Source organism: Rhipicephalus sanguineus, chromosome 4, assembly GCF_013339695.2.
Source record: "Rhipicephalus sanguineus isolate Rsan-2018 chromosome 4, BIME_Rsan_1.4, whole genome shotgun sequence".
NCBI classification, from domain to species: Eukaryota; Metazoa; Arthropoda; class Arachnida; order Ixodida; family Ixodidae; genus Rhipicephalus; species Rhipicephalus sanguineus.
The window spans coordinates 65,049,186-65,071,328 of NC_051179.1; the positions used below are offsets into that span (position 1 = coordinate 65,049,186).

The 22,143-nt window shown below is 49.8% G+C and overlaps 1 protein-coding gene across 1 annotated transcript; it reads right to left on the bottom strand.

The window, feature by feature from the left end:
• Positions 1-536: 536 nt before the first annotated feature.
• Positions 537-16,305, bottom strand: LOC119390142 (DNA topoisomerase 2-alpha). The gene is made up of 12 exons (XM_049414672.1): positions 16,003-16,305; positions 15,485-15,914; positions 13,947-14,204; positions 11,975-12,163; positions 10,636-10,884; positions 8,227-8,421; positions 7,041-7,388; positions 5,176-6,327; positions 4,302-4,684; positions 2,878-3,134; positions 1,991-2,283; positions 537-1,015 (listed from the first exon to the last, which is right to left on the bottom strand). The coding sequence occupies exons 2-12, from the start codon at positions 15,875-15,877 to the stop codon at positions 581-583; spliced, it is 4,152 nt and encodes a 1,383-aa protein (XP_049270629.1). The 5' UTR covers positions 15,878-15,914; positions 16,003-16,305; the 3' UTR covers positions 537-580.
• Between the last annotated feature and the right edge of the window lie 5,838 nt (positions 16,306-22,143).

The following is a 22,143-nucleotide window of genomic DNA, read 5'->3' on the forward strand; positions in this document are numbered from 1 at the left end:
GTACAGGAAGATTTGCCATTTAGCAGGCCGTTTATCGAAGCGCACGACACTGTATGTTATGTTCTTTGCTTTTCGACGAGCGTTGGCGTTTGAGAATACCGCCTCCTCACCAACTACATCGAAGATGCAAAACCCCTCCTTTCCCTTCATACATTCCGCTTTACGCAATTTACTTGCATCTGTCAATGAAAGCTCGTGCCAAACTCGTCCTGTGCCTCGGGCTCAATGTGCTCACACTTAAAGTACTCTAGTTTGAGCGACAGGGTGCACGTCTACTGTTGGCTGCAAAAGTTTACGGCATCTGCAGTGCGTGGTGGAGCGACGGAAAACTAACGGAAAACTGAATAGCTGCGCCACCTAGCGTCACATGGCGTGGTGTTGAGTCTATAGGCTGTAGCCTTCGCGATCGGTTCCGGCAATGGTGCTTTGGCGGAGCTAATCGCGGAGGCCACGGCTACCAGCGCGAACATAAAAGTTCAACACCAGCGAAGAGAAAACGCCATATTTTCCCCTATCTATTCTCTGGTGTTTAAGTTACTCGTTCACGCTGTTCTAAACGTCGGCAGCGGTCACTTAAAAGTTATAACTGTGACCACCTCGCGGTGCTTACCGAAGGGCCCGCTACAGGTTTGCGGTCATCGTCCGAGCCCAGGCTCATAAGTGACTCCTCGTTCTCCGAGGAATCAGAGCCAGACCAAGAGTTCTTCCTCTTCTTGACCTTGGTCTTGGAAGGCTTGTCCTTAGTGGCGCCTCCGCGTTTGCGCTGTGGCGCCTTGGCGGTTGCGGAGGCCGCCGTATGTTCGGTGTCCCCGGGACTGGAGGGTCCGGTCGCCGCTGCAGCGTTGCCCTCCACGTCGTCACCGTGATCATCGGCAGCGGCGTCGTTGGCCGCCTTCTTGGGCCCACGGCGCGCTCCGCCAACCTTGGTCTTCGCTTCCCACTCGACCTTCGGCACAACGCGCTCCGCCAACAGCGAGGGCTTCGTCTCATTTTCGGTCTTCTTGGGAGCCGCAGCCTTCGAGATAAATGCATGCGGAACAGTTTTCTTAGTTGCCGATCCAGCCTATGCTGCATATAAAGGGGCACTGCAACACTTTTCGAACGAGGTAAGAACTTTGGCGATCGGCAAACAACTAACACGAGGCACAAGTACATCGCTGCATAAGCAACGCCAGCAATCTCACATAACAGTTCACTAGCACTCCAGCGCGGATTTCGAGTTCTCCCTCTCTCTCTCTTCGATTTCTTCCCTCTTGCCACTAGATATGTAGTAAATCAGCACAATAGCGCGTATAAACACACCATTGAGCAGTTCTCGTGACAGTGGCGCAACCAGGGGTTGCTTTCGGGGGGTTCAAGTTACCCCCCACCCCCCGCATTTTTGTTTTATTTTATTTGCATATACGCGCACACCAGCGGCGTAGCCAGGGTGTGGCACACCGGGCCTGTGACACACCAGGCACAACGAGAATCTTGCTAGAACGTCCGTGTACAAGCTGTCACAGGCTGACCAATTCATCACCGCCATAATCAGCCTGACTACGCCCACTGCAGGGCAGAGGCCTCTCCCATGTTCCACCAATAAACCCGGTCCTGTTCTTGCTGCGGCCACGTTTCCCCGCAGATTTCTTAATCTGATCTGCCCACCTAACTTATTGCCTTTGTCTCGTGCGCCTGCCTTCTCTTGGAATCCAGGCTGCCACTATTAATGACCAGCGTTATCTTACCTTCTCGCCCTGTCCATGCAAATTTATTCATGGTTTCGACTAACATATAACACCCACTGCTCTTTTCATGTCCCTTCAGACTACGTATATCCACTTTCTTTCCATCGCTAGCTGAGTCGTCCTCAATTTAAACTGATCCCTTTTCGTAAGCCTCCGGGTTTCTGCCCCGTAGGAAAGCACCGGTAAGGTACAGCTGTTATATTCGTTCCTCTTGAGGCTGATCGAATATTATATGAAAAATAATAAGGAAAAAACGGGTATACCTTGGAGCGCCCAGCCTTAGACCCTTTGGTTGTCTTGACGCCGGTCGAGTTCTCTTCGTCGCGTTGCGCCTGCTCCACCTCGTCCAGCTTGGCCGAGAAGGCATCCAGGTCTTCCTCCCAGAGGTTCTCGGGAGACTTGCGCCGCAGCACTTGGAGTTCCTCTCGCTTCTCGTCTCGCTTCTTGAGCAGGTCGTCCTTCCTCTCCTGAGTCAGACTCCAAAGCGGCATGCCCAGAAGGTAGTTGTAGTGCACGCTTCCGCCGTCCTTGTCCCTGTCCTCGTCCTGTTCCTCGGCTGCAACAGTTCAGATTTGACGATGAGCTCTACTTTATTTAAAAAAAAAAAGAAAACACGCCAGGCCTACGCAGAACACGCAGCACAGTCACAGCGAAAGCTCGAGAAGCGGCCTTTCCAGAGACCGTTGTTAACGTCCTTGGGGCGACTACTACAACTACAGTTGCAATTAAGATAGCCACTACACCATACACTATGTCATTATTCACCATTGCGCGGAGAAACTACCGTACTTCTGCGGTGTTCCTTCTTCCTGTGCTTATGTTTTTTGCGCACCACTGTTCCGAGACGACTTACCAACTGACCCAACAGCCTGTCCTTCCAAAATCGGCTGTTGTGATCTCCTAACAGCTTTCGCTGTAAAAAGAAATAACAGGGAGTACTAGGAGCTCTGAGTCGCCCTGGTATCTTATAGTAAAAGGCGATACGGAGCATAGGCGTACACAGGACTCCATTAGGCAAGGCCAAGTTTCGCCGCTTGGCCGTTTTCACCGCTACGCCAACGAGAGCACGAGGAAGGGCTCAACTGTCTAATTCATAGCGAAAAGAGTGCGTTAAATGCATATGAATGCATATGAATACGACTACGCTCACCAGCGTCTTCAGCTTCGTCCTGCGACTCGGCTTGGCTGTCTCGGCGCCCTGCCTGCTGCAGCTGCTGCTTCTTCCAAATAACAATCGGGTCGGGATCGTAGCCCCGCTTCCGGAGAGTCTCCAGCATCTCCTTGCGGCGACGGTTCTCGATCTTGATGATGCTGTCGATTTTCTCGAGAATGAAGCGAGCCTGATTTTCGAGACGCTTCGCTTCGGCAGACAGCAAACCGATGAGGTAAGCCTTTCGCTTGACATACCTGCAGTAATAATAGTGATAATCATTGTTGGGATTTTACGTCCCGAAACCACGATACGATTATGAGGGACGCCGTAGCGGAGGGCTCCGGCAATTTTGAGCATCTGGTGTTCTTTACCGTCCACCTAAACCTAAGCACAGGGGCCTCAAGCATTTCGTCTCCATCTAAAAGCGGCCGCCATGGCCATGACCTGCAGTAATTAAGATACAGGGTCGAATGAGCTTTCGCAGTTAAAGGCGGACGCTCGCTGCGCTACCCAGCACGGCGGATGTTATCAAACGAGTGGCAAAAAAACTGTAGCAGCATCGCCGGTGATGAGCAAGACAACAGCGGCTGCACCAGAAATTTTTTTCGGGGGGGGGGGGGGGGGGTGCACACTTCATGTACGTTCGTGCGTGCGTTTGTATGTGCGTGCATATATACGCTAGCAAAACTGAAAAATTTCGGGCGGGGGGGGGGGGGGTTGAACCCCCAACCCCCTTGGGCTACGCCCCTGAGCGGCAGGCCGTAGAAACGAGGCGTGTGCGTGACATTCGAGGTCATGTGTCCCGTGCCAAGCGCTTTCGAGGAGTCATGTCTGCCGAGGCAACACGTCGCCTGAACTATCAGCCAGGGCCTTCTATTCAGCAAGATATACTTCTTACTCTGCCTAGGCGTCATTATTGCCTTCGCATGTGCAACAAGTTCGTTATATCAAGCATATATTTACCGACGCGGCAATTTACTTGGTTTAGTGCGTAGAGCGCCTTGTTTTCTATAGGAGAAGCAAAAGTATGAAAGTTTATTAGCGCACTCACAGACATGGAGAAAGGAAACGTTAAGAGGGAGCATTGTGCAACGCGATTGAAGCTTACCGTGTCTGTTTGCCCAACACGTGATCAAAATGTCAGAGCACGCGGTAGGTTTGTTACTACTCCCGGTTAAGTTCCATGCTTGAACCTCCAGCCTGAACTGCGCCGAACAAGGGCACTTCGATTAAAAACTACTGGACAACATACCCCGAAGTCTTGGCAAATCTCATTGCTGACACTAAAATTCATGCGTTGGACCGACACTGCTGGCTTCGCGGAGCGTTCGCCTACAAACGCTGGCCACGTGACGTCGTGCTGCCTTAATTTTTCTTTCTCCGTGCTCACAAACCACCACAGGTGGCGTAACCTAACTCACCCCTCCAGACGCGTTGCGAAGAAGTCGCGCAGGATGTCTTCAGGAGTTCGAAACGTCCTCAGGACGCCCTTAGAATCGAACAATACCATCGAGGACGTGGTAATCGACGTCTGCAACTTGAACGCCTTGTGCAGCCCTTCTCCGCGGGCCTTGGCCAGTTTGTCTTCGGCCATGGTGACCACGAAGCGGACTGTGGTATCCGTGTGGTACTCCTTGTAGTCGGTAATGAGCGGCGGCACCTTCTCTGTGCCGTGCAGCATGGTCTCTAACACCGTCTCCTTGTACGTTTGAGTCCAAGTCCGCACCGGAAGCTCCGTGATCTCTATGCTGGTGGAGTTGAGCACAGCCACCTCGCCGCTCACGATAAACCTCTGCTCTTCCACCTGTGAGACAGCAGCGCAGACGACTATTACCACACAGAATAATAATACTACATCAAGAGTATAACTATGGCGGTTTCGTCGAATTCTACTGCTAGTATTGGCAACAATTAGCGCTAACAATTAGGCAACAATTAGCGGGGATCGAACTTCGTGCTGGGGGCCGCAGATTGCCGACCCCTGCCTTAGACAAAAGCGATCAGCCAACTAGGGCACTCGACGGCAGCATGGAGAGGCGACAAGTGCCGCAACGTAAAAAGTACGGGGAGGATGCTAGGAGAAAAAGAAAAGGAAGAGAAACTGCTTGCCGAGGCGATGCCGTGAGCGTTCCGGGCAAATATAGTGTGGCTAGTGTGGCCGAGTGATGTGATCGCCTTGTTACAATACATATATACATACTATATATATCCTAACTTGCCAAGATGGTAGCTCAATTTCAGCAAACATTAGAAAATGAAATCAAATATATGTAGTGTAGCAGCGAGCAGGCTTACCTGGTCTACGGATCCGCGGAAGTTCTTGAACCACGGCTTAAGGGCATTTGGTTCTTCACCGGCGATCATCTTCCGCAGATTGGCAACTACGTCGCGAGGATTGTAGTTCGGTATCTTCGTGCTCCAACCAGTGCCGATACCTTCTGCCCCGTTCACGAGTACCATGGGGAGCACCGGAATGTAGTACTCGGGCTCGATGCGCTGGTTGTCGTCGTACAGGTACTCCAATACCGGGTCGTCCAACGCGGGCACGATGAGACGCGCCAAGGGCGACAGCATGGTAAAGATGTATCGAGGGCTGGCAGCGTCCTTGCCGCCCTGCAGCCTCGTGCCGAACTGACCGATGGGCTGTAGCAGGTTGATATTGTTGGAGCCGACGAAATTCTGTGCCAAGTTGATGATAGTCGACATGAGGGAGGCCTCGCCGTGATGATAGGCCGAGTGTTCGGCCACAGAACCCGCCAGCTGGGCGACTTTAATCTCGCGCTTGTCGTTGCGTTTAAGGCACGTGAAGAGAACCTTGCGCTGTCCCGGCTTGAGCCCGTCCACGAGAGACGGGATTGAGCGCTCATTGTCCATGTTGCTGAACAAAATGAGTTCCTTGTTGACGAAATCCAGGTACGTCACGTTCTTGGTGTCCTTGCCGTACAGGTAGAGCTCGGGAAGGCCCATCTCGCGTCGCTGCTTGCGCTCCTCCATGCCACTCCGGAGCCAGTCCTTGCGCTGCTCGATCATCTTCTTGCTGAATGCCAGCTCGATGGCCTGATCGTCTTCGTTGCCTTGGTAACGGAACGTGATGCGGTGCCGCAGCATGTCCATGAAGTACTCCTTGGCCTCCTTCGAGGTGCTGGTGCCGAGACCTTTGTAGTACTTGACCTTCCAGCGCTGCCAGTCGTCGGTGGCGGTCTTCCATTCTTCGAACTCGGGCAGCGAGTAGAAGGACAGCTCGTTGCTTCCGCGACTCGCCTTCACGATGGGCGTGATGAACTCCTCGAGGAAAGGAAGCTTGAGCAGCGACGGCCAGTTGTGGTGAATGAAGTTGATGAGAAGGCCCTTGATGTGAGAGCCGTCCTGGTCTTGATCTGTCATGATCATAAGTCGGCCGTAGCGAAGTGTCTTGAGGTCGTCCACGGTCTCGTATTTTTTCTTGTACTGCAGATCAGAAAACAATGAAGCTTTGAATTGTTTTCTTCATTCGTATTTTACACTGCGAATACTTAATACTCCTGCCCTACCCTAGGTGAACGTTTACAATGCGCACGGTGTAGCGAAGGTTACGCGTGCAATCGTGGTCGGTATAATAGCAGGAAAAGAAATGCTAACGCTAGACGAAGTATATACACCCTCGCTCAGGAATTTACTTTCGCTCTTTGTATCCCATACCTTCCGAAGTAGGTCTCCAGAGCGAGGCGAGATCAGACGCCTTGGCGGTTATTAATCTGACGTGACGAAGTTTCAAGAAGCTAGCCATTCTTTCACACTGGGTGGATCGTAATTAAGTGAGGACGTCGGAGTCACTAAACATCGCAGGCCAAAATGAGGCACTGTGAATACATACCTCTGCTCAGACGTCTTAAGCCGCACAACACATCTTAAGATAAGCTGTCGGTTCATTTACTTTGCCAGACAGGCTGCGCGCTTCCAGCTACGGCAGAACAAAGAAATGTGTTCAGTGTTCGCGTCGCCTGAACAAGTAGCTCTTTTAAAATTTTAGCGACAGACTGTACAAACTGCAAGAGCACTGGCTAATGATTTTTTAAATTTCGTTTAGATAATGAAAGGACATTGATTAACATAGTAGGCTCAAATATTTTTCGTTCTCACGACTGCCGTAAGCTGGTCGTTGAAGACAACTACATACAGACCTGGAGACCCATGATCTTGATAACATTGTTGATCTCGGCGTTTTCCAAGATCTGCTTGTGTGTGGCCTCCCGCACGTTCAGCATCTTTCCCTTCAGCGGAAACACACCGAACTTGTCGCGGCCCACCACCGACAGGCCGGACACGGCCAGGCTTTTGGCCGAGTCTCCCTCGGTCAGGATGAGCGTGCAGTCGACCGAGTTCTTGGTGCCAGCGTCGTTGGCGTCCTCTAGCTTCGGGATGCCTTTCAGCTTGGAGTGTTTCTTTGACGAACACTTCTGACCCAGCTGTTTTTCGGCCTTGAACGCCACCCAGGACATCACGGACTCCACAACGCCGCACTTGAGCATCTGCAGAGAGAAAGGAGGCGCGCCGCCTATACGAGGTCTACCTCATTGAAGTAAACTTGCGAATCATTTGATTAGACGATACAGCCGCGTCAGTTCGGATGGGGCTGAAGAAACGGTCACTAAAGAAATCGAATGAGATAAGAGAATGAATGGGAAACGGGCGTTTCTAATCAGTTCGCCCCTCATGCTTTGTGAGCCATCATTTGGTTTCGTTAGTACCGTTTTTCAGGCAACTGATGAATTACTTGGTTTTAGAGATAACGCAGCGTCACAGGTGCGTACGGCAGTCTATGAAATTAAAAGTTGGTACAGTTAATCGCGCGAGTTTTGGAGCCTTTAAACCCCCCCCCCCCCCCCCCCCCCCCCCCCCCCCCCGGACCATCTAAACAGAGAAAAGAGGTGGGCTACGGCGATACACAAACGCGTATCAAAACGTCGACTTCAGTCGAACGATGATATACCGCGGAATTAGAAGACCAGAGCGCGATCGTCTTCTCTTAATTGTCGGGATAGGTTTTTAGCGCATGCGCAACGGACAGCGCTATACCGATGGCGCTTTCGTACAGACGTTGCCGAACGAAGTTCTGAAGCCTCTCGATCCATTGACACTGCGAGAATGTCGTATGAATTTTATTCTTTACTACTAGAAAGCTAGGTAACTGCTGTGTTCATAATGCTTGTGTAAGGAGGGAAGACTTTCAAAGTAGTTCAACTTAAACTGCCAAGCGTCATGAATCTTCCGCTCTACCCGTTGCCTATACTCTCTTTCGCTGTTTGTCAACACAGCTTGAACCACAGACAAAATTGAGGCTCATGAAGAGTGAAACAATAAACAAACCTGGGTGTAGAACTTGTCGCTTAGCTCGCACTTGGAACCAAACTTCTTAGAAGGCAGCGTCATGTTCTCTTTGGTTTGGGAGTCGAATGTGGGGTTCTCAATGAGACAGTTGACGAAAATCCACAAATAGTCCTTGACCTGCTTGCTTAGGATCTTCACGCCTGCTTTGTTTTTCTTCTTGACGCTTTCCAAGACCTAAGAAACGACAAGTAAAATTAATACCATGCAGGGAGGTATACACTAATAGCAACCACGTCACTTAATCACTGGGGCAGCTTAAAGGGCCCCTCACCAGGTTTGACAATTTTGAGCTAACGAGCGCAATGCATACACTGGGCGTTCACGATCACGTCCGCCAAAATTTGCAACGCTACGCGCCGCGGAAATGGGTCAAATTTCAAGGTGAACGCTGTTTGCCCTTCCTCTCACGGGCGCGCGCTTTAGAGAATGAGGGGATGACGTACATGAGAAAATGGCCCTACGTAGATGGTAGTGCTGTGACGTCGCTCCTCTACGTAGACGACTGTGCTCTGACGTCGCCAACAGTAGCACGTGACGCTGTGATAATTATTTGACACGACATGTGTAGTTTGTGGAATTTGTTGCTTGAAGAGATTAATAAAACTTGAGAGAAATAATGAGACACACAAAGGAAATGTGTGCGTCTTTTTCATTTTTTTTCGTGAATTGCAGCGAGATGCGGGGCTAATGTGCCTCCCTTTCCCATGCGTTCGGGTCCCCGCGGTTAGCGCATCGAGCAGACGCCAGCCCTGGAAACGAAAGTAATGTTCTGGCGCGTTCGAGCACTCATTACGCTCATTTATTCTACCGCGTCCAAGTAAACGTCAATGCGGCACTGGCTCATGATACCGCCACTGTAGTATAACTGTAGTGCGCGTACAAATGTCTCAACTTTCATGCCCGTCCCGCAGAAACAGGCAGTGCACCACAGAGAACGCCGACAAAACGCCCACGGCCGCTACATAAATAAAAAACGGTAGCGGCCATGCAACGCCGCTCGCGTGCTCGGGCTGGCTCGGGCACGTCATGCGCACGTGACCATGCATGCGCATGACGTGTTCATGCGTATGCGTCAAGTGAAGAGGGCAGGGAAGGGATTTGGCTTGCTAAGGCTACACGGGGCGAGTGGCAAGGGTTTGAAGCTCGCCTCCTCGCATCATGGTTTCGCGGCGCTACAAATTATTGTTTTTCTCAGCTCGTAATGAACCGATTTGAAATATTCTTGCGGCATACTGCTCTTCATTCGGCACACAACAACTTCCAGCGTCTAACTAAAATTTGCTATGTGGTCTGGTGAGGGGCCCTTTAAAGTCAAAGGAAAGAACCGGTTGCGTATCCAGGGGATTAGCCCGACTAAAGTTCCTAGATTTTTTTCCTTTAAGTAGCGACATCTTCCACCTCTCCCGACTCCCCCCCACGCGCAGCGCCGACGTGTGCCGCCACGTTGTTCATAACCTCGAAGAAACAGATCCACGCACATTTTAGCGGACAAGATGCGAACGCGACGTGCGCGCTCGAAAACCAACCACGAGACGCGTAGAGTTGTACATTTTGCTGACCGAATTAACTTCTTCCATAGCTTCCACAGCGTTGCACTTGATGTATGAAACGGAGTATAGGACAGCGTTAGAAAGAACATGGCTACCGGAAACGAGCGCCGCCCAAAGGCATTCGTCGGCAGCGCTTGAATACTTGTCGCTAATTTTAAAAAAATTTTAAATCTAGGGACTTCACGCTTGCCGGTCACATCCCTGTAGTCAGGGGCGTAGCCACAAATCTGTATCGGTAGGGGGGGGGGGGGGGAGCGTAACAACCCTTTACGTAGATTCGCATGCGTGTGGGCGTGCGTGTGCGTGTACATCTAAATACAGAATGTGAAAATTCCTTTGGCTACGCCATTGCCTGAAACACCTGCTAGGCGGGCACGACCACGCTGGAACGCTAGAGTTCATGCGCAGGCATTGTGGCACATATGGTATCCGATGTAAAACGACGCGAAACCACTTACATGCGCCCGCAGCCCCTCATTCTTCAGCGACCAGCCAGTGAAAAGTGGAACAGACTTGGTTTGCAACTCTTCTACGCTGCAAATAATAACTGTTGGGGTTTAACGCCCTAAAACCACGATATCATTATGATCGAGGGACGCCGTAGTGGAGGGCTCCGGAAATTTCCACCACCTGGGGTTCTTTAACATGCTTCTAAATCTCAGTGTACGGGCTTCAAGCATTTCCGCCTCTATCGAAAATGCGGCCGCCGCGGCCGGGATTCGATCCCGCGACCTTCGGGTCAGCAGTCGAGCACTATAACCACAAGTCCACCGTGGCGGGTACGCTGCAAATACTATTGTGATCAAAGAAACGAAGTAAAAATGGCTAAGGGACGTGCCTTTTTGACGAGGTGCTCGGCGACGTAGTCGACGTGGCTGCCTCCCTTGGTGGTGGCGATGCCGTTGACGAAACTCATCTGCCGGAACTCGCCCGAGGCACTCAGGGCCACGGCCACCTCCCAGCGGTCGCTGACGAGCTCGTGTGCTACAGTGAGAGGGTTACCCACTTCATCCTCCTGGTCCTTTAGGAACAGCTGCACATACTCCTTGAAGCCCTTCACCGGGAGCCGTTTGCCATTCAGGTAGACCTGGGCGCAAGAAGCTGGACTGCGCACATAATCACTAGGCAAAGCAAGAGGCTCAAAGTGAGCAATAGGTAAGCACGCTGGCGTAATCTGCGCGATATGTTTTGCTGTACTCGAATGATGCACCACGATTCACCCGTGTGAACATTCACCGGAACTGAGTTTTAGAAACACTGACACATACTCGTCAATGTCGTAAACTAACATTGGTAAGATATTTATGTTCTGTAGCAACTAGAACCTATTTTACGGTTCCGTTCCAGCATTTGCTAGATCCAGTTTCGGGGCTGTCTTTGAAATATGAAAACCGCTCGTGATTTATAGGAACCAATAACAACCGGCCGGACTTGGAGAACAACAATGAAATCCTGCAATGGAAACTTTCAGGTCGACAACCAGGAACCCAGAACCCGGACGATTTGCGGCATAACACCTAGTTTTCTTAATCTTCGGTTGCCCCGCAGGATATCTCAGCGACATTACAGGGGCCATGACACGGTCACCCAACAATCTGCGTTTACCTTCATAAACCGTAATTACAACATTACTTTGCGAAGCAATTCCCTAATGAAGTGGTTCGAGCTATTTCCCGTGCCACTGTCGATAGCAGGTGGCGCAGGAATATAGTTGTTTTATTTACACCTATTGGCATTGCTCAGAATAAAAACAGAGTGCCTCACTTTGGAAAACTGCTGCATTTGAGACAAGAAGCTGATGAACTCGCCGAACATGAACAGAAAAATAAAGGAATGCATGAGGAGGTGGTTTGTAAACACTTTGAAACAAAAGCATGGCATGCTGTTAAGTTCCTCCAGCTACAGTGATATCTGGAAGGCAATATGTATCGAACACCATAGTAAGGCATCACGGCGGGTCAGGCATGACATTTCTGGCGTAACGAACACACACACGTACGCACACTCACTCGCTCAGTGACTCACTCACTCACCCTCTCACTCACCCTCTCACTCACTCACTCACTCACTCACTCACTCACTCACTCACTCACTCACTCACTCACTCACTCACTCACTCACTCACTCACTCACTCACTCACTCACTCACTCACTCACACTCACACTCACTCACGTACTTTGACTCCCTGCGTACAGCCGGCCACATCATAAGCCCTGCGGGACAGCAGCGCAACTGTGTCGGCGTCTAGCTTCTCCATCATGAACTTTGCAAGGTCCGGGTAGAAGGTGATCTTGGTGAAGTCGTCGCCCTTGGCCTCCGCCTTGATCTTGGGTTCGCTGGTCTTTCGCATGTTGTCCTCCCAGACCTGCGATGCGTGTCTTAATAGTTATATAAATTTCCTCGAGAAGCTAGTATTGTACAACGCTCATAAAAATTGAGAAGCGATAATCGGACCGCATGGCAACCGGCGCTTTCTTTATACGCCGCCACGGTAAGCGCTGGCAACACCGGACTCAGGCCACGGCCGTACTGAGGAGACGCGCAAGGATTAGGAACGCCCACGCGTCTCTCCAGTCCGGCCACGCTCAGGCATCCGGTGAAAGTGGGAACCCTGGTACTGCCACGGCATGGCTAGACGGGAGACGCGACGCGCGCGTCTCCCTGCTAGCCCGGCTGTGGTACTGCGTTGTAAAACATTTGACCTCTAGGGAAACAATCAGCTGTGTGTCACCGGCGGCACAAGAAAAGCTGTACGTGTTGTTATGAGAGACGCACACGCGAGGTTTTGGTAATCTAACAAAACGAAAAAAAAAGTGCATTACTACTCACTTCATTGATTCCGCCGAATTTGTGCACGAGATATCCTGATCCGAAAAAAAAATAAGTTTTAGGCAATTTTGCCGTTTACAATTATGAAATGTAGGCTTTCCATCAATACAAACACACCCTTCCGTGATAACGTCCGAACTTTTATGGTATATACGACCTCTTATCTAAAGTGATTTTCTAGAGTAATACAAATAGCCTTTCACCAAAATCCATGCACAAATATCAATTTATGGTGATGCGAGAGCCTTAAATTTTGTAATAAAGCGGTAGGCAGGTTGTGTCAAAGTGTGAAACCCCTCCGCCCCCTTTTTTGCACTTGTCTTTTTGTGTTACTCACAACTGGTTGGTTGGTTGGTTTGTGATGGTTCAACCAGCGGCCGTGGTTCAACGGTCCAAAGCGACTCCGGCTATGAGAGACTCTGTAGTGCATGGTTGGCTGCGGATAATTTCGACCATCTGGGGTACTTTAATATGCATTGAAATCGAACAGTACAGGGCCTCTAGGACTTCGCCTCCACCGAAATATGGCCGTCACGGCCCGATCGAACACGCATCCTTCAGGTCAGCAGCCGAGCACCGTAACAGCCACTGAGCTACCGCGGCGTCGTTTCGCATAACTGACTGCCACACAGGGGCGTAGCAAGAAATTGTTTTCGGTTGGGGGGGGGGGGGGGAGGGGAAGGCGTTAACTATCTTTTATGTACATGGGTGCATATATAAACATGCGAAATTGAAAATGTTCGGGGGGTGTGAACCCCTCCCCTACTCCCCCACCCTGGCTACACCAGTGCTGCCAAAAATTTTGTGACGAATACAGTTAGCACAACACTACGCCCTTAGAGCCATACATTGTGATTTAAATCCCTCCATTGCTTTTTATAAATACACCCGGCGATTCGCATAGTACACTAACTGCGAATACGAGCATGCTTTGACAAATCGCCTATAGATATATATATATATATATATATATATATATATATATATATATATATATATATATATATATATATATATATATATATATATTATCACTACACCACTAATTGCTAAGGGTATACTTGGAAAGCAATCCTCGACTTCACTGCAGGAGCCCTTACTCAGACCTACATTAGGTCAGAGCCAGTATTTAGGGTGCAGGCTGCATCCAGGTGCCTGTATACAATGCACACCCGTATCAGGCGCATGTGTACAAACAACCAACTGCCTCAAGGAACGGTTTCAGTCTAAGCTGCACATGTATACAGGATGTGGTAACCATAGAAAGAAATCTACAAGTGCTGACGAGCGTGTCACAAAAGCAGTAGGGACAAACTCGCCTGCTTGAAGTGCTTCTTTTCGGCGCGCGAGTACGTCTCGACGATGAACTTCTTGCTGAAGATGTTGCACAGCTTGGCGCCATAGCCGTTGCGGCCGCCGGTGACTTTCTTTTCTTCGTCGTTGTAATTGGACGAGGTGAGAAGGTGGCCGAAGATGAGCGTCGGCACGTGCATCTTCTCGACGCGGTGCTCGACGACCGGAATGCCCTGGCCATTGTTCCACACGGAGATGAAGTTCTGCTCCGGGTTTATCTCGATCTGAACTCGAGGAAGAGCGAACGAGGCATGCGGGATTAGCGTTATATACAACGAGCCTAGGAGCAACCGTGCACCAACGAGTAGCGATTATTCCTTAGCTTTAAATACTGGAGAAGAAGAAGCAGGATCGAGAGGCGAAAGCAACGAGGTGAAATGGAACTGCCCAAGCTATGCAGCTGAATAAAGCAAGAATTACTCTGCAAAAGTCGGGCCTTTTTCCTCGCAGGAGAAAAAGCAAGTGCAAACGTGAACGTTCAAGAGCTGTCAGCGTTCAAAGTGTGGCGCCATCAATAATGAGGTTTACATCAAGCGATTGACCTACGTTTCAAAATTAGGAATGCTGCTTTCCACAAAAAAAAAAAAAAAATTTCCTGCACATGTTGGATGTGTTTAGGGTAACACACAAAGAAAAATGCTCTTAGACATCCAATAATCACTTCATCCATTCTATTTCACACCCATCAAAGTGCGGCCGCCACGGCCTGGATCTAATCGGCGCATTCACGCACAGAGAAACGGCATAGCCACAGAGCTTCCTGTGGTTCTCTTACGTGCAAACATATTTTCCCAGTCAGCTTCACGTCAACCCCTACACGCACTCAATCGAGAGGATTAACGGCCACGGAGTGTACACCTGGTGACTCGATATACGAGAACGTTGCCTTCCGCATCTAAGGAAATCAATCGTGAGATATTAACTTAAGTGTATTAACGTGCAATTATATGAAATGCAATTATATGAAACGATTAAATGACAGGGTAGTATTATTGCTTACTGAGCTGCAAGACACTACCAAGTGCTTTTATGCAGATTACCATACTTGACACTTTCAGTAGGCGATGCACATCCAACATGACGTGCCACGAGATCGTGCATTCCTCTACACATTAGATTACATTCATAGCGTACTGAATTGTACAGCGCAGAATACAGGACGAAAGACGAGGAATCCCACACGGACAGCGCTGATTACATACCGACACTGGTAGTAGAACGCGATTCACGGATTAACGTATCGTCAAACAACGTACGTACAGCCTGGCCGCAACGTATCGGCAACGATGTTCTAGCTGCTATGCACAGTTACGTCGCGCAACCACAATATTTTAGGCATTGGCCGGGCTATAGACCCGCTGTTCTTCCCTTTAATATACGTCATATGACGATTACGTTCTACACCTCGCACTGTTCCACGCATGCTTTCGTTATGACCACGACCCGTGAAACAAAGGTGACGCTTCAGCACACGCGACGCCGACGATATGCAACGCGTTCTTACCTTGATACAGTCCATGTTCTTGTCCCTCTGCTTATTGTCGGACGCATTCACCAGGATCTCGTCGAAGATCTTGTACAGACCAGGCACGAATGTGACGCTCCTGTGCTTCATGCCGCCGCCTCCGCTTTCGTCCTCGGGGTCGTACACCCACATGTTTTGCGTGACGGGCTCGACGGAGCCGACGTACGTGTCCGGGCGCAGGAGAACGTGCTCCAGCTGGCTCATCTTCTGGTAGATGCGCTCCACGGACAACCTCTTGTTCCTGGCCGCGTCGGAGCCTTCGGCCACGTCGCCTCTGCCGTTGTCGCCGCCGCCACGTCGACCCACCGACGCAGCCGAGCCCACGGACGGCTCACCTGCGCCTTCCTCTTCGGAGTCGCTGACGGAAGACATGTTGCCGCTTGGTGCCTGGCAACACGACCCTTTGGTCCTGGGACAGTGTTCGGGAAAAAAATTCACCGGAAACTTCAACGAGGCCACAACGGGCCCATCAGTGATTCGCTTCAAGACATGCTTACCTGTACTTACGTTACTTGCGGCTTTCTCTTATCGGTCCAAACGTAGCGGCACCCAAATGAGTCACTGCTGGAAGTGCACCGCTATGGCTTCGCTGCCGTCTTCCGCGTTGTGACCGGCGAAAACCCTAGCGAAGAAGGGGCGGTACTTGCTCGTTAACTAGCCATTACATTTACGTTGATTCAGCTAACTGCTTGACGTAGAAGAAACTTTAGCGCGCTTGGTGGGCACGCCGCCGGCCAGGAACGGTGACGCCCATCAAGAAAGCGCACCGCGCCCAGCTGGTGTGCTCTTCGTGTGTACTAAAGCGCGGGTAGCCAGCGCTGCCCAGGTGGCGCGCCTTTGAGGAACCTAGTGGTAATTGACTTCGTGGTGGTTCCGAGTTTGACCGGTTTGACATGCAGTGTGCGATCAGCAATGGAACATGCGTAGACAACACGGTTTTTCTGGCGGTCATGAATTTGTAACCGGTCTATAGCTGTGCGCGTGACAGTGACGTATAATACCGTTTTACTCGAATGTAACGCGAGTTTTTTTTTTTTTTTTCCAGATTTTTGCAACCTAAAGTCGACCCTCGCGTTACAATCGAATACCGAAATTCTATATTTTCTTCCTGGACGTAATGAAATGTCACCCCTGGCGTTACAATCGTGGTCATGTTGCAATCGAGTAAATACGGTATGTGTAATGTACGGCGCGATGCTTACGAAACCTAAGCTGTCATGTGCTTTCTTCAACTTTTTCAAGGCCTGTTTCAAATAAAAGATTTGTGATGTTTTCCAGAGCGCCAACCCATGTGCATCGGTGGAAAGCAAGGCCGAAGGGAGTCAACTATGCTCTGGACTATTTTTTTTTTTTTCAGTTATTAAAGACATTTTTTATTATGGCACTTGTGAATACAACAATACCGCCGGTCTCGACGCTTCTTTTTCCTCGTTTGATGATCGCGCACGGCGGCATGGTTCACGTTAGCAGCCACTCGTATTTGTTTGTATGCCCGAGTGTTTCCGGCCGTGCCCGGTAGGGCGGCGCACCCTGTCCGCGGAAACTCCAGCGCTGTTCCCCTAGCTGCAAACGAGCAAAAAATAAAACGTCCTAATCCTCGTTACCAGGCCAGACAAGCGCGCGGCACGGGCTAACTCGAGCTGTTTAGCGTTTCGAACATGCCCGGAAACTTGTGCTCATGACTGTTATTACCGCGTGTAACCTTAGCCACCCTACCTTAGCGTAGTCTCCTGTCTGACCAGTGTTCCTAGACTAGGTGTTTATGATGATGATGATGATGAAGCAGGCGCTACCAATGGGATCTACATGCAAGCATGTAACGGTCGCATGTGCTTCCCTTAGTTACCGCATACGTGGATCGGGGTAGGGTGGCTAGAGTCGGGCTGAACAGAAATAAAGAAAAGAGAACGGATGAAGGAGGAAGAAGAAACGACTTCAATGAAGCCATATCGATGTCGTGAAATTAAACTGACATTGCTACCAATCTGGAGGGTGAGAAAACTTAGAATAAACTTGACGATGATGATTTCCACGAGTGGAACACACTAATACTGTTGGGCACTGGCCAGGGAGCGAGGAATTAATGAAAGAGCGGGGAAACGATAGAGGTAGAAGCAAAAAAAGAATTCTTATTAAAATGTAAACTGTCAGGTGAGCGTCGTCCATAAGGTTAAGATCGCGTTAATAAGCACCTAATTAACAAACTTTCACTGCTCACCTTTTAGCCGACGAGTTTGCAAGGCACGTATATACGCTTACGGGGATGAAGTTTCGGTCTCGAAACTTTTCTTATTATGCAAGCACGATATGAAAGCTCATTTATGTCATTTGAAGTGACGACGAAGGGCGCAGCTGAGAACGTCTTAAAGGGGTACTGACACCTTTTTTCGAAGGCGAGTTTACTCTGCTATACAAATCCCCTGGATGCAGAGATGTCTCTGAGCAAGTTTGAAGCTCAGCAAATGCTTATTAGATATTTTATTTTGATATTGAAGTCAATTTTTCCATGGCGCACCTAACGACATCGACGTCAGCCTACAGTACGAATTCCGGTGACTTCTCGCAGCTGTCTGGCTAGTTGTCATGACGTCAGGTAGCAAAATAGGTGCACAAGAAGATACACAAGATATATGTTGGATGAGTTAGCTTCACTGAAGCCCTTTTAAACCAACACCATGTTTGAGACAAGCTGTTGTATTTTACCCTTTTGTACTCAGTCTGTGTAACCCTGTTTGTTGAAAAAGGTAATAAAGCAACAAAAAAATTGGTGCTTCCACTCGCCTTCGGAGCGTCAGGGACTAGGTTCGAATTCCAGTGCTGCGATGTACGGTTTCTTTCTTCTTTTTCTTTGTCCGTAGAACGTATTCATTGGGGCTAAGAAAGCGTTGGTGCTAGCTCAATGGTTAAAGCGCTCGCCTTTGGTGCGTGAGGGACTAGGTTCGAATCCTAGTGCTGTGATGGAAGCTTTTTTTTTTCTTCGTCGGTAGGATGCATTCATATCGTTCAGATGCATTCGAGCCAAGGAAGCGGTGCTTGCATCAATGGTTAAGGCGCTCGCCTTCAGAGCGTGAGGTACTAGGTTCGAATCCCAGTGCTGCGATTTACGGTTTTTTTCTTTGTCGGTAGGAAGGATTCATGTGGTTTAGATTCACTGGGCTTAACAAAAAGCGTTGGTGCTTGCTAGCTCAATGGTTAAGGCGCTCGCCTTCGGAGCGTGAGGGACTGTTCGAATCCCAGTGCTGCGATGTACGGTTTTTTTTTGTCGGTAAGACGGATTCATGTGGTTTAGATTCACTGGGCTTAACAAAAAGCGTTGGTGCTAGCTCAATGGTTAAGGCGCTCGCCTTCAGAGCGTGAGGGACTGTTCGAATCCCAGTGCTGCGATGTACGGTTTTTTTGTCGGTAGGACGGATTCATGTGGTTTAGATTCACTGGGCTTAACAAAAAGCGTTGGTGCTTGCTAGCTCAATGGTTAAGGCGCTCGCCTTCAGAGCGTGATGGACTGTTCGAATCCCAGTGCTGCGATGTACGTTTTCTTTTTGTCGGTAGGACGGATTCATGTGGTTTAGATTCACTGGGCTTAATAAAAAGCGTTGGTGCTTGCTAGCTCAACGGTTAAAGCGCTCGCCTTCAGAGCGTGAGGGACTGTTCGAATCCCAGTGCTGCGATGTACGGTTTTTTTGTCGGTAGGAAGGATTCATGTGGTTTAGATTCACTGGGCTTAACAAAAAGCGTTGGTGCTTGCTAGCTCAATGGTTAAGGCGCTCGCCTTCAGAGCGTGAGGGACTGTTCGAATCCCAGTGCTGCGATGTACGGTTTTTTTTTTTTTGTCGGTAGGACGGATTCATGTGGTTTAGATTCACTGGGCTTAACAAAAAGCGTTGGTGCTAGCTCAATGGTTAAGGCGCTCGCCTTCAGAGCGTGAGGGACTGTTCGAATCCCAGTGCTGCGATGTACGGTTTTTTTGTCGGTAGGACGGATTCATGTGGTTTAGATTCACTGGGCTTAACAAAAAGCGTTGGTGCTTGCTAGCTCAATGGTTAAGGCGCTCGCCTTCAGAGCGTGATGGACTGTTCGAATCCCAGTGCTGCGATGTACGTTTTCTTTTTGTCGGTAGGACGGATTCATGTGGTTTAGATTCACTGGGCTTAATAAAAAGCGTTGGTGCTTGCCAGCTCAATGGTTAAGGCGCTCGCCTTCAGAGCGTGAGGGACTGTTCGAATCCCAGTGCTGCGATGTACGGTTTTTTTTGTCGGTAGGACGGATTCATGTGGTTTAGATTCACTGGGCTTAACAAAAACGTTGGTGCTTGCTAGCTCAATGGTTAAGGCGCTCGCCTTCAAAGCGTGAGGGACTGTTCGAATCCCAGTGCTGCGATGTACGTTTTTTTTTTTGTCGGTAGGAGGGATTCATGTGGTTTAGATTCACTTAACAAAAAGCGTTGGTGCTTGCTAGGTCAATGGTTAAGGCGCTCGCCTTCAGAGCGTGAGGGACTGTTCGAATCCCAGTGCTGCGATGTACGGTTTTTTTTGTCAGTAGGACGGATTCATGTGGTTTAGATTCACTGGGCTTAACAAAAAGCGTTGGTGCTTGCTAGCTGAACGGTTAAAGCGCTCGCCTTCAGAGCGTGAGGGACTGTTCGAATCCCAGTGCTGCGATGTACGGTTTTTCTTTGTCGGTAGGACGGATTCATGTGGTTTAGATTCACTGGGCTTAACAAAAAGCGTTGGTGGTTGCTAGCTCAATGGTTAAGGCGCTCGCCTTCAGAGCGTGAGGGACTCTTCGAATGCCAGTGCTGCGATGTACGGTTTTTTTCTTTGTTGGTAGGACGCATTCATGTGGTTCAGACTCACTGGGGTTTAGTAAAAAGCGTTGGTGCTAGCTCAATGGTTAAGGCGCTCGCCTTCGTAGCTACTGTAACTAGGTTCGAATCCCAGTGCCGTGATCAAAGCTTTTTTTTCTTCTTCGGTAGGACGCATTCATATGGTTCCGATGCATTCGGGCCAAGAAAGCGTGGCTGCGTGCTATAGTGGCTAGGTTCGAATCCGAGTGCTCTGATGAAAGTCTTTCTGTTTCTACGTTGAGCCGAGAGCCGTACCCAGGAATTTTTTCCCAGGGGGAGGGGGGTGTTGTGTGTACAACGGCTAACTTTTGTAACTGGTTGGCGCTGTGAAGGCGTGTAAATATTTTAGTATCACGCGAAAAGTTAAAGCATGAAATTATTCCGCGGAGGGGGGGGGGGGGTCGTCAGAACCCCCTCAGCTCCCCCGCCCCCTAGTTACGGCCCGTGAGGGCCTCAACTTTTTCGACTGCTTTTGGACGTCTTTTGCGGGGAAGCCAACGCATCAGGGGAACTTTTTAGCTTGGAAGGAACGCATAGTAGGCCCATCGCTGCAAAGTGACGTCAGACAAAAGTTGAGCCTTATCGTAGGTGATAAGGGCCACAACTTTTTTTACTGCTTTTGGGCATCTATTGCCGTGAAGGCACCGCATCAGGGGAACTATTTAGCTCGGAAGGAAAGCGTAGTAGGCCCATCGCTACAAGATGTGACGTCAGACAAAAGTTGAGCCTTATCGTGGGTGATAAGGGCCTCAACTTTTTCGACTGCTTTTGGCCATCTATTGCCGTGAAGGCAACGCATCAGGGGAACTATTTAGCTCGGAAGGAAAGCGTAGTAGGCCCATCGCTGCAAGGTGTGACGTCAGACAAAAGTTGAGCCTTATCGTGGGTGATTAGGGCCTCAACTTTTTCGACTGCTTTTGGCCATCTATTGCCGTGAAGGCAACGCATCAGGGGAACTATTTAGCTCGGAAGGAAAGCGTAGTAGGCCCATCGCTACAAGGTGTGACGTCAGACAAAAGTTGAGCCTTATCGTGGGTGATAAGGGCCTCAACTTTTTCGACTGCTTTTGGCCATCTATTGCCGTGAAGGCAACGCATCAGGGGAACTATTTAGCTCGGAAGGAAAGCGTAGTAGGCCCATCGCTGCAAGGTGTGACGTCAGACAAAAGTTGAGCCGTATCGTGGGTGATAAGGGCCTCAACTTTTTCGACTGCTTTTGGCCATCTATTGCCGTGAAGGCAACGCATCAGGGGAACTATTTAGCTCGGAAGGAAAGCGTAGTAGGCCCATCGCTGCAAGGTGTGACGTCAGACAAAAGTTGAGCCTTATCGTGGGTGATAAGGGCCTCAACTTTTTCGACTGCTTTTGGCCATCTATTGCCGTGAAGGCAACGCATCAGGGGAACTATTTAGCTCGGAAGGAAAGCGTAGTAGGCCCATCGCTGCAAGGTGTGACGTCAGACAAAAGTTGAGCCTTATCGTGGGTGATAAGGGCCTCAACTTTTTCGACTGCTTTTGGCCATCTATTGCCGTGAAGGCAACGCATCAGGGGAACTATTTAGCTCGGAAGGAAAGCGTAGTAGGCCCATCGCTGCAAGGTGTGACGTCAGACAAAAGTTGAGCCTTATCGTGGGTGATTAGGGCCTCAACTTTTTCGACTGCTTTTGGCCATCTATTGCCGTGAAGGCAACGCATCAGGGGAACTATTTAGCTCGGAAGGAAAGCGTAATAGGCCCATCGCTGCAAGGTGTGACGTCAGACAAAAGTTGAGCCTTATCGTGGGTGATAAGGGCCTCA